General features: G+C 39.8%; 2 protein-coding genes across 5 annotated transcripts in view; one reads left to right on the plus strand and one right to left on the minus strand.

Moving 5' to 3' along the window:
• The window catches only part of LOC133061823 (adhesion G protein-coupled receptor E2-like), a 41,413-nt gene extending 32,017 nt beyond the window's left edge, over positions 1-9,396 (plus strand). For 2 of the 4 annotated variants that reach the window (XM_061150053.1, XM_061150056.1), the window contains 4 exons: positions 1,053-1,119; positions 1,482-1,573; positions 2,572-2,740; positions 2,825-2,974. In XM_061150053.1, the coding sequence (XP_061006036.1) occupies positions 1,053-1,119; positions 1,482-1,573; positions 2,572-2,740; positions 2,825-2,974 (478 nt within the window). Of the gene's footprint in view, positions 1-1,052; positions 1,120-1,481; positions 1,574-2,571; positions 2,741-2,824; positions 2,975-5,038; positions 5,370-8,287 lie in introns of those variants that run through there. The other 2 variants (XM_061150054.1, XM_061150055.1) reach the window with 2 other exon arrangements.
• A 1,078-nt stretch (positions 9,397-10,474) lies between these two features.
• On the minus strand, positions 10,475-11,413 carry LOC133061634 (olfactory receptor 7A17-like). Its single transcript, XM_061149606.1, has one exon. The coding sequence runs from the start codon at positions 11,411-11,413 to the stop codon at positions 10,475-10,477; it is 939 nt and encodes a 312-aa protein (XP_061005589.1).
• Positions 11,414-12,791: the final 1,378 nt, after the last annotated feature.

Here is a 12,791-nt window from a genome sequence, read left to right on the forward strand (position 1 = left end):
CACACAATTTCTAATTGGGATCAAGTACCAATTCTATCATTTCTACCAATGTGAACTTCAGTTACTGACTCTGTATCCTTGTGCCTCAGATGCCTGATCTGTAATCATTTGATTACCTATGTTGTCATGAGGAATAAATTGTATAACGCACATGAGCCCAGCCATAGCAGTGTCAGGCTTACTGTTGTTCTCTCTCTCTGTCAATCACCCTCTCTCCCTCTCTCTCTTCTTGTCTGTCCCCAACTTTTTCATCCTATCTACACCTACTCATCCTTCACCTCTCATCATAAACACAACAGAATTCTCTCAGGGAACCCTTCCCAGTATCAGAACCTCCTACAGGTCTAACTAGGTTATAGATCCACATACATGTTCCTAAAACTCCTCATATTTGATCGTAAGTTTCATCACTTTAATTGTTTCTATTGTCTAACTATCAACAAGCCTACAGAGCTAGAAACTCCTTGAAGAAAGAGATCACTCTTTTAATCATAACTAGATCTTCAGAGCCAAGTACTGACCCTGATAGAGAAAGGGAGACTCTATATTTGTCTCATAAACCATAAGTTAATTTTTATTGATTTTTTCTTTAAAACATGTACATTTTTTATCTACCAGCATATGAGGGCCAAGACTTAAAAGGGCTTTTTAAAATAAATTTATATTCATTTAAAACCACTTTTTTACTTTGTGATTTACATGGGGAAAACTGCACATGATTAATGTGTATAACCTGACAAATTGGAAATACGTATACACCCATGGCCTTTACTAATATCAAGGACATACATAAGCTTTCAGTTATACAAAATAATAAGTTCAGGAAGTCTCCTACAGAGCATAGTGCCTATAGCTAATATTGTGTTGTGTATTGAAATGTGCCAAGTGTGATCTTATGTGAAATATTCTGACCAGAAAAATAAACAATAATAACTATGATTAATAATAATAAAGGAGTCAGGAAAGACTTTGAGGAATGAGAGATATGTTCATCTATCAATTCTTTATCCACAAAGGCTAATATACTCTTGATTCTCAACCACCTCTCTTAGATGCTGGCTCAGCACAGAAAAAGGATTTGTATGGACATTTCTTGGCCCTGTCTGCACCATCTTCTTTGTGAGTAATGGATGACATCAGAGGATCTTTCCTCCCTGGCTGAGGGTAAATTAAAAGCACAAGCAAAAAGAAGGCTACGGACAGGGTGACCAATTATTCTTGTTAGCTCAGGAGTGAGAGGGTCCCAGGATGCAGAAATTTCCATTTTAAAACCAGGAAGGAGCATTTCCTTAGACATGGCACTCTCCGTGTTTAAACATGTAAATCCCCATGCAAACTGAGTTACTGGGTGTCCGGTCTGGTTTTCTATGACTGTTACGAAATACAAACCCTTCCTACCTGCTGATTTAGATGTTGGATGAGCCACAAGGAAGGATTAGCAGATGTGGATGCACTTAATACCACTTGTGATGTTTCTGCAGATTAATTTAGTTTTCTTCCTGATAACATTCTGGATTGTGAAAAAGAAGCTCTCCTCACTCAACAGTGATGTGTCTACTCTCCGGAAGACTAGGTGAGATACATCAGAGGTACACATTGCCACCCTATCCGACCGCAACCCCTCAACCCCGCACCATTAAAAAGCATGGTCCAGGAGCAAGGACATAGAGTTCCAAGCTCCTGATGTCCCTTCACAGGGTATCAAGGGGACTTGAGAGGAGGAGTTCAGCCACCCTTCTTGGAAGCTCGAATACTGTTTTGTTGCTGATAGCCAAGTCAAAAATATTCCATTCATCTTTAACCCAAGAATGGAACTATCTTAGCTACTGAGGAAATTGATTTTGTTCTGATAAACAGTATTACCACCATGACCCTATGAGAAAAGTCCTGAGAATATGTATATCCTTATAAATCGCTTACATACCTGACACAGGCCCCAGCATGCCCTTTCATGCCCATGTCTTTACTCATGTTTGTCCCGCTACCCTCATCTGCCCTGCTCTTCCTGGTGAATTCAGGTTGATCATCCACATATCATATCTTCTAAGAAGCCAAGGATATCCTTTTCTTTCTTTTCACTTACACAGAATGAATTGTCTGACAAAGCTTGCTCTGGGTCAATTCATGGAGATGAAAAACGATAGGGGCATCATTGGAGGGACCAGGGCAGAGGGACCTTCAATTTCACAACTATAATTGACCATTTGTATTTCTCTTCCCACTAGGTGGTAAGGTTTGTGAAATCAGAAATCTTGCCTTTGTTATTTTTAATGCACAGGACCAGCACAAAGCCATGTGCACAGAGCATCCACAGTAATATTAGTTGATTGAAACTGGGAATATTCATCCTATTACTGAAAGCCACATTGTGAAGTTTCACTACCAACTTCAGTCTAAGATAATATGCCATTCCAGAACCAAAAAAAAAAAGAAAAATTCTTTTAGATAATCGTTCACAGTAAAGGTCAGGATGGCCACAACTTAGTCACAGGCATTCTTTGAGTTGAAAAGAGATGGACTTGACTGTGTTGATCAGGGTGCATTGTGAACCTTTTTTGTCCTCCTACTCAGGATGCTAACATTCAAAGCCACAGCTCAGCTCTTTATCTTGGGATGTACATGGTGTCTGGGAATCCTGCAGGTGGGACCAGCTCCACAAGTCATGGCCTACCTCTTCACCATCATCAACAGTCTGCAGGGTTTCTTCATCTTCCTGGTGTACTGCCTCCTCAGCCAGCAGGTACCACTGTCTAACTCCTGCTTAGACTCTTCTCATCCTCATTTGTCTCTGTGAGCTGATTCAGAGCATGCTTTGTCTCTATAGGTGCAAGAGCAATACAAGATATGGTTCAAAGGGATCAAGAAAAAGAAAACTGAGTCTGAGGAGTACACACTCTCCAGCAGGGCCATGTCGGAACCCTCTAAACACAGTGAGGTAAGAGCATGCATTGCCTCAGAGCACTTCACTGATTGATTCATTGAGCAGTACATGCCTATCATACTGGACAATTGGGTGTAAAGCAGGTGATAACTTACGATGACTCACACTGGTTTACATCTAAACTCACTCAGGACGTTCCTCTGTCATGAAAGAATGTCTTCCTCTTACTTCTGCTCATTGCATTTCTTTTTTTTTTTTTCCCCATTTATTTTTATTAGTTGGAGGCTAATTACTTTACAATATTGTAGTTGTTTTTCTCATACATTGACATGAATTAGCCATGGGTTTACATGTATTCCCCATTCCGATCCCCCCTCTCACCTCCCTCTCCACCCGATTCCTCTGGGTCTTCCCAGTGTACCAGCCCTGAGCACTTCCTCATGCATCCAACCTGGGCTGGTCATCTGTTTCACTCTAGATAGTATACATGTTTCGATGCTGTTCTCTTGAAACATCCCACCCTCACCTTCTCCCACAGAGTCCAAAAGTCTGTTCTGTACATCTGTGTCTCTTTTTCTGTTTTGCATATAGGGTTATCATAACCATCTTTCTAAATTCCATATATATGTGTTAGTATCCTGTAATGGTCTTTACCTTTCTGGTTTACTTCACTCTGTATAATGGGCTCCAGTTTCATCCATCTCATTAGAACTGATTCAAATGAATTCTTTTTAATGGCTGAGTAATATTCCATAGTGCATATGGACCACAGCTTCCTTATCCATTCATCTGCTGATGGGCATCTAGGTTGCTTCCATGTCCTGGCTATTATAAACAGGGCTGTGATGAACATTGGGGTGCACGTGTCTCTTTCAGATCTGGTTTCCTCAGTGTATATGCCCAGAAGTGGGATTGCTGGGTCATATGGCAGCTCTATTTCCAGTTTTTTAAGAAATCTCCACACTCTTTTCCATAGCGGCTGTACTAGTTTGCATACTTGCCTCTAAATGATGAAATTCTCAGCATAGAGAAAAGAATCTTAGAGTAAAAGAAAAGGGTACTAGTGAATGAAATAAAACTCACCAGACCAGATGCAAAATACAGCACTAGGTGATTTAAAAAATTGTCAGAACAGGTATGTTGAAGCACCTGATTGCTTTCTCTGAAAAAGTGGGGGATTATCATGTCAGCACAGAAGGAGAGCTGAAACACAAGAAAACCATTTAACAAAGAGTCCAGAACACTTAATAACCAGCATACCAGAAGCAGGAGGCCACAGAGCTGGGGGATCATGATGACTGTGTAATCCAAGAGCTGACAGATGGCTACAAACCAGTCATGGGCCACTGCATTTAGGAGAAAGTAATCCAAAGCTTAAAGAGCACCAAAGAGTATAACTGGCAGAGGCAGTCTTGATAGGTTTGGCTTTGCTCTTTATCTGGACATTCCACAGCATCTTTGGAATGGACGTGGAGATGAAACAGATGTCTACAAAGAATAGGTTGGAGAGGAAGAAATACATGGGTGTGTGGAGGTGGGAGCCAGCAACAATGGTCAGGATAATGAGAAGGTTCCCAAAGAAGGTGATCAGGTACAAGAACAGGAACAGCCCAAAAAGGAGAGGCTGCAGCTCTGTCTCTTCTGAGGATCCAAACAGAAAAAAAATTCTGCAACCTGTGTATGGTTTCCTGGTTCCATGTTGCTTATGAGATTTCCAGTGACTCAGATGGTAAAGAATCTGCCTGTGATGAAGGATACCTGGGTTCAATCCCTGGATAGGGAAGATCCCCCGGAGATGGTAATGGCTACCCAGTCCAGTATTCTTTCCTGGAGAATCCCATGGACAGAGGAGCCTGGCTGGGCTATAGTCCATGGGGTTGCAAAAAGTAGGACATGACTGAGCAATCAACATACATGTTCAGAAGAATGTAATTGGCCCGCCTTCTCCTGGGTACAGCCAACTGTGTGTCAGCATTGTACCTAATTTCATCCTTTTCCTTAATCTGTCTTTCCTCCAAAAATTCTTTCCTCCAAAAAATCAAGAATCTTTCTTAGAAAGTCTCTTGATCATTAAACTTTTCTTATATTGTTTTCCCCACTGATTCCCCTAAAATTCACAAATGAAAATAGCCCATTGTGCTCTTCCATATCCCCCAGCACCTATGAAGATGCGGTGGCTCACCCAAATAATGTCATGGAAACATCCACGTTCTCCCGTCCAATTACTTCCTTGAATGGTAGACAAAATTGGAAGCTCTCCCTAAAAAAGCAAGGAGATGGAATCACTCACGAAGCCTCCATGAGATGATTGTGGTTTCTCATCCGCTTTGATGAGACAGACTTGAATATATTGAGGAAAAGCATTTGTAACTTTTTGTGACTTATGAATGTGAATTCCCATAGGATCTCATTGAGTGAAATGTTCCTTGGTGTTTTTTCTCTGATGGATGTGATTCTTACTTGCTAGGATATTAAAAGAAAGCAAATACTTGTGCCAGATTTTCCCCTTTAGGGTGTACATGGGAGCTCGAGTCATGTCTCCTATCTCACTGGACTTCTCAGAGTAGCTTACAAGATGCAGGATATCATTAAAAGTTGACTTATGTGGCTATGACATTCAATTTGTTCTTCTAAGACTTGAAGGACACAATCGAACACCTTGAGTTGACACTATAGGAGCCTGACCCAAACAGATGAGAAATGTCCTTGATCTCACCTGATCCAAGAGAGAATTACTGTGTGTATTTATCATGAGGACCCTTTTAACTAACTGACAGTGCACATTAATAAAAGGGAACACCATCCACTGAGTGGGTCCATGGTGCAACAATCATTGGATGTTTGCCATGGAAAGTTTCATGGGGTCGTCACAGGTAAATCTGGTAATTTCAGTAAGATGAGGGCAAGTGAACATTAACAATCTATTATGCCACCAAGAAAGACTGAAGGTGACAAAAACCACTACAATATTGTAAAGTAATTAGCCTCCAACTAATAAAAATAAATGGAAAAAAAAAAAGATTTAAGGTGAGAGGAGAAGGGGACAACAGAGGATGAGATGGTTAGATGACATCACCGACTCAATGGGACATGAGTTTTAGTAAACTCCGGGAGTTGGTGATGGACAGGGAGGCCTGGTGTGCTGCAGTCCATGAGGTCACAAACAGTTAGACACAACTGAGCAACTGAACTGAACTCATGCCATTGAGTCATTCATGAGGCTTACAGTTAATCATATGACATTCAAGGAATTATAGTAATATTTTTAATAATAATAACATGAAAATCTAAGTCAATGACAAAGTCCAAGTTCGGAGTCAAGCAAAGGTGTTCATTTGGTAGAATACTGCCAACAACCCCCACCCACCCATCCAAATCACTGTGCTGTTTTTCTACACTATGATGGAAAATAAGTGATCAGTGTGAAAACATATCACAGAGGGATGGAATTCAGTTGGGGATAACAAAAGATGAGGAAAAACCTTTCTAAGGAGGGAATATTTAGGATATATTAGAGAACAAAAGTGATAATATAGGGTGATGACTAGTTGAAAGGGAAGAGGGAAGAGGTACACACTGGGAAGAAGCTCTGCTGGATCTTTTTTCTGTTTCTTCTCCTATTTTCTTCAGCACAGTTTGAAGAGACAAGGTAGAAACTTGTCAGTCTGACATGTCAATGTATGGGAAAAACCACTACAATATTGTAAAGTAATTAACCTCCAACTAATAAAAATAAATGGGAAAAAATAAAATAAAAATAAAAACTCCCTTGAAGCAAAAGGGAAGAATCCAAAATGTTTGGATAGAGATAAGTGACTGTGATCTATCTATTGTATTAAAAGCCATTCCCTAACCCAGTCTGGGATTCCCATGTGGCTCAGTGGTAAAGTATCCACCTGCCAATACCAGAGACACAGGTTCAATCTGTGGGTTGGGAAGATCCTCTGGAGAAGAAAATGGCAACCTATTCCAGTATTCTTGCCTGGGAAATCCCATGGATACGGGAGCCTAGCAGGCTATGGTCCATGGGGTCAGAAAAGAGTCTAACATGGTTTAGCAACTAAACAACGACAACCCAGTCTACCTTGATAAAGCACTGATTCTTTCCTTTCCTTTTTATGTTAATAAAAGTCAAGGTATATTGTTAAGATTCTAAACCAGAGTGATCTGGTGTCTATGAACTTTTAAGTGAGGGAAATAGATTGTCACCTGAGAGTCAAATGGTATAATAAATAATTATAGTGTGATTATTGTAAATTCTATGTACCCTCACTCAACCGAAAGTGCACAATTTTTATTCCTCCATTCCTAACACAGTGCCTGTCACACTTGAGATATGTGCTACAGACTGAATTGTGTCCCCTCAAAATTCATGTGTTCAAATTCAAGTCCCCAAAGTGACATGACTATATTTGGAGATAGAGCTTCTAGGAGTTGATACAGCTTTTGGGAAAATTAAATTGGAGGAAGTCTTATTCAGGCTTCAGAAGCAGGAAAGCAGGTCTCTAACCTTGCTTCTGACCTCCCTGGACACTGCTCGGACCCCATGCCTACCCACAAGCACAGCTAGTCAGTCAGCACTTTTGATAAGAAAGAGAGTGGGATGTGAGATTTTTGAGCCCCTGGAGGTCAAATCAACCACTCAAGGTTTAATGAAATCTTATGACTCACAAGAAAACAAAATTTCAAAATGGTTAAAGTAAAACCAAGGCTGCATTTTGTGTACAAACTGATGATAGTATCAGTTTGCAGCCTGGGATTATAAGTGAGAACCTCCAAAACTACAATCATAAAACTCACCATGGAGTGGATGAACCGCCCAGGAGAGGTTCCCCACTGGGGCTCCAGATTTCATTTAATGAGGGACTTTTCTTTACCAGCTGAGCCACAGGGGAAGCCCAAGGGACTTTTCAGCCCTGTTTAGTTCTGGATGTCAGTTGACCCAATTTGGTGATGTATATGCTGTTGCTTCAACCCACTCCAGTGTTTTTGCCTGGAGAATCCCAGGGACGGGGAAGCCTGGTGGGCTGTCGTCTATGGGGTCACACAGGGTCGGACATGACTGAAGCGACTTAGCAGCAGCAGCAGCATGATGTTACTTATCTCTATTGTTTCTATTTTTTTTTTCTTTAAATGACTGCATATTGAAATCAAATAATCTTCTTTAAAAATTGAAATTGTTTACTTGTGTGTAGTGAGCAGTTTATTTTGTTATCAAATCCTTTGAACCTAAAACAAAAGTAACTTACAGCAAAACAACAGGTTAAATGAAGTCATAACTGTGGTGTCATAATTTAATACACTTGGTAGCCTTATAAGAAGAGAAAGAGCTTCCTCTTTCTCTTTGCTTATCACTCTCCCTCTCTCTCTCTCTCTCTCTCTGTGTGTTTCCACTCTCATGAAAAGGCCATTTGAAGGCACGGTGAGGATGCAACCACGTGAAAGCCAGAAAGAGTGCTCTCACCAAAACCCAACTGTTTTGGCACCTGATCTCAGGCTTCCATCCTCCAGAAATGTGAGAAATAAATTTCTGTTAACTAGGCTGCCCAATCTCTTATATTTTGTTACAGCATCCCAAGCTGACTAATGCAATATGTAGCAACCGCTTGATGAATGACTGAGCAACATCCCTTAGACAAATTCCCCAAGGGTTCTTCAATTCCAAAGCAATGTATATTTCCATATTAGTCTCTGCCCTTAGATGAGGAGATAATATATGGTGTAAGGCAATAATATTATGTGTGCCCTGATTCTGATTTGACCCCTGGGAGAGGTTTCTTTGTTTTCTCAGAGCTATGCTTCAGGAAGAATTGTCTCCTGTAGTAGAATGTCACCCATGTAAATCATCTCTCCCCAGCTAGTCAGGGGAGCTGAAGGCATGTGTACAGAGTTGGTTTTACCTAGAGTCCAAGTTTACGCTTCCTCCAGACTTTAGGCCAACCCTGAAAAGATAAGATGTCTTCCATTATGTGCTAGAAATTGCTATCAAGAGGAAACAAAAGCTACTCTAGTGAAAATGGTTTAAGACACAGGTAGACTGGCCACTCAGAGAAGACCTTTCAGGATGTCCATTGTTTTCACTTGTCATCCTTCAAAGTCTTTCAAAACTCTTTTTAAGGCAATGTCCTCACAAATATTTGCATAAAAGATATATGATATCTCCCTCTCCTCTGAAGAATCCCTCGTGCTTCATATTCAGTATATCCTAAGCCCCTTCTTTGGCACAGGCACAACTGATCTGATTAGAATCACCTTAGCATTGGTTTTGACTATGGTATAACTTCATAGAAATTGCTTCTATTATGGGAACTTTCTGGCATTATCCATTCATAATAGATTTTTGGAATTCATTTAAATTTTCATTTGTATCTGTGGTTGGTTTCTTTTTATTGCTTAGTAGATTTCATTGTATGAATATACTACAACTTTTTTATAATTATGTATCAGTGGATATTTCAGTTTTTCCTCCATTTTGTCTACTATGAATAAACTTGTTATAAATGTTTGTGACTAAGTCTTTGTGTGGACATATGCTTTCATTTTCTTCAAAAAAACCAAGCAGAATTTCTGAGTCTTACTGTAAACATGTTAGCTTCCCAGGGGGCTCAGTGGTAAAGAATTCACCTGCCATTAGAGGAGATGCAACAGACTTGAGTTCAGTCCCTGGAGAAGAAAATGGCCACTGGCTCCAGTATTCTTGCCTGGAAAATTCTGTGGAATGGGGAGCCTGGAGGATTTAAGTCCATGGGGCTAGAATGAGTGAGATATGACTGAATGACTAAGCAGGCACACATACCCTGTAAATATGTATATATATTTTTACAAGAGATAATCAAGTTTTTTCAAAGTCTTGGGTCATTTTGTCATCCTGTGTAAATATACAAGAATTATACTAGTTTTCTATACCCCTGTATTACTTATCCATATTTTAGTGTCACAAATTCTCCCATAAAACTTAGACAATGTACACATATCAATTATCTCAAAGTTTCTGAGATTCAGGAATCTGGACATGACTAAGCTGGGTTCCCTGAGCCCTGGTCTCTCACAAGGGTACAATCTACCTGTCAGTCATTGGAGGAGAGCAGATGCAGATTATTGTAAATACATCAGTTGGTGACTCCAGTTGCTTCTCCTATTGTGGATGATATCTAGTTAAATTGGATTAACCCAAACCCTGGCCACTAGTGTACAGACTCTGATATGTCAGATGACTTGTCAACAGAAGATCATATGAAGTACAGTTACTTTCATCTGGTAGAGAAAGCATTACACAATTTCTTCATCAATCATGTATTATTTTAAGCATTACATTTCCTGTATTACATATTATACATCTGAAAACTTATGCAGTAAGTTCTATTTCCCACACTAAACCCAGAGAATATGTTAAGACATCAAAATTTTAAAGAAAATATAGGAAGAAACCATTGCTTATAATATATGAAAAATGAAAGAAACTGAACTCTGTAAATAACTTAAATTTCATATTGTCTTTCTGGTCACTGATAATATTAATCATGATTAGGATCTTTTAGGGTTTTGAGAACTGTTACTCATGAAAAAGTCTCTATCTTCAGACAAATACTTCCCTTATACTGATAATGTTTCTTTGCTGAAGAGTGTTTTAAGGGCTTGCTTTATGTCTTTGTTTTTAAGACTGTAGATAAAAGGGTTCAGCATGGGTGTGACCACGGTGTACATCACTGAGGCTACTGCAGTTGCCCTGGAGTTTTGTGTGCTAGCAGAGCTAAGATACACCCCAAGGCTTGTACCATAGAACAAGGAGACAGTTGAGAGGTGAGACACACATGTGGAAAATGCTTTATACCTGCCCCTTGTGGATGAAATTTTCAAAATGGAGGATACAATCTTAGAGTAAGAGAAAAGGATACCAGTGAGTGGAACAATAACCAGAACTCCACTTGCAAAATATATCATCAGGTCATTGAGGAAAGTATCAGAACAAGCAAGCTGAACCACCTCATAAAGTTCACAAAAAAAGTGATGAATTTCCAATTTTGTGCAAAAAGAGAGTCGCAAAATCATTAAGCCATGTAACAGAGAGTCGAGGACACTCACTAACCAGGATGTCAGAAGCAGGAGGTCACAAAACTTAGGGTTCATGATGATCATGTACTGCAGTGGGTGACAGATGGCTGCAAACCGGTCATAAGCCATCACAGTCAAGAGGATGTTGTCTAATATCCCAAAAAGCATGAAAAAATACATCTGTACAATGCAGCCTTCATAGGTGATAACTTGACTCTGAGTCTGGATGTTCCACAGCATCTTTGGGATGGTGGTAGAGGTGAAACACATGTCTGAAAAAGATAGGTTGAAGAGAAAGAAATACATGGGTGTGTGGAGGTGGGAGTCAGTGATAATGGCCAGGATGATGAGAAGGTTCCCAATGAAGGTGACCAGGTACATGAACAGGAAGCTCCAAAAGAGGAGAGGCTGCAATAATACCTCTTCTGAGAGTCCCAGGAGGATAAATTCTGAAATACTGGTTTGGTTTCCTGGTTCCATGTAGTCAGTGAAACTGCAGAAATGGAAACAGGAACAGTGCAAATTTAGCTAAAAGAAGCCATCAAGAAATTAACGGAGAAGGAAGCAAGACGTTCTGCAGTAGGTGAATGGATAAGTAAACTTAGGCACATCCAAACAATGCACGCGACTTTATTTTTCTGGACTCCAAAATCACTGCAGATGGTGATTGCAGCCATGAAATTAAAAGACGCTTACTCCTTGGAAGGAAAGTTATGACCAACCTAGATAGCAGAGACATTACATTACATTAAAAAGCAGAGACATTACTTTGCCAACAAAGGTCCGTCTACTCAAGGCTATGGTTTTTCCAGTGGTCGCGTATGGATGTGAGAGTTGGACTATAACGAAAGCTGAGCACGGAAGAATTGATGCTTTTGAACTGTGGTGTTGGAGAAGACTCTTGAGAGTCCCTTGGACTGCAAGGGGATCCAACCAGTCCATCCTAAAGGAGATCAGTCCTGGGTGTTCATTGGTAGGACTGTTGTTGAAGCTGCAACTCCAATACTTTGCCCGCCTATTGCAAGGAAGAGCTGACTCATTGGAAAAGACCCTGACGATGGGAAACATTGAGGGCAGGAGGAGAAGGGGAGGACAGAGCATGGGATCTCAAGAATGAGCCAGACATGAAGCAGGGAACTTTACAAGTCTTCTATGTGCATGAAAAGAGAAAGAAAATACAGAGAAGGAAAGAGAAATGAAATTGACAAAAAGGGAGGAAAAGAAACAAAAGACTGTATTCCACTGAAAGAAGAAGTGATGGGGAATCACCTTCTTTGGGTAATAGCAGTATTATACATCTATCTTATAGCTCCCTGAATGCCCTCAATATGTGCTCAGGGCTGGTGCACTGGGAAGACCCAGAGGGATGAGGTGGGGAGGGAGGAGGGATGGGGGATCAGGATGGGGAACACATGTAAATCCATGGCTGATTCATGTCAATGTATGGCAAAAACCACTACAATATTGTAAAGTAATTAGCCTCCAACTAATAAAAATAAATGAAAAATAATAATAATAATATGAATATCCAACTAGATAAATATTTTCAATCTTTATGACCTACAATGATTCATAGCCTCACACTACCATTTATTCTCACACTACTTTTATCTGTTTAAATAAAGATCAATAAATAATTTTAAATACATATAATAAAATTGATAGAATTAAAGCAAAACATTTTAAAGTTTTTTTCTCCCGAAATTCAGTGACCTGGGAAAATGTTTTGATAGGTGAAACAGTTATTTTTAAATTATTGCTGAAATGAGAGTGAATTTTAGCAATAATTTCAGAAAGAAATTATTTCAATTCCCTACAAAGTTTCCAGAACGTAGAAGCAGTTAGGATACTTCCTAAT

This window comes from Dama dama, chromosome 9, assembly GCF_033118175.1.
Source record: "Dama dama isolate Ldn47 chromosome 9, ASM3311817v1, whole genome shotgun sequence".
Taxonomy (NCBI): Eukaryota; Metazoa; Chordata; class Mammalia; order Artiodactyla; family Cervidae; genus Dama; species Dama dama.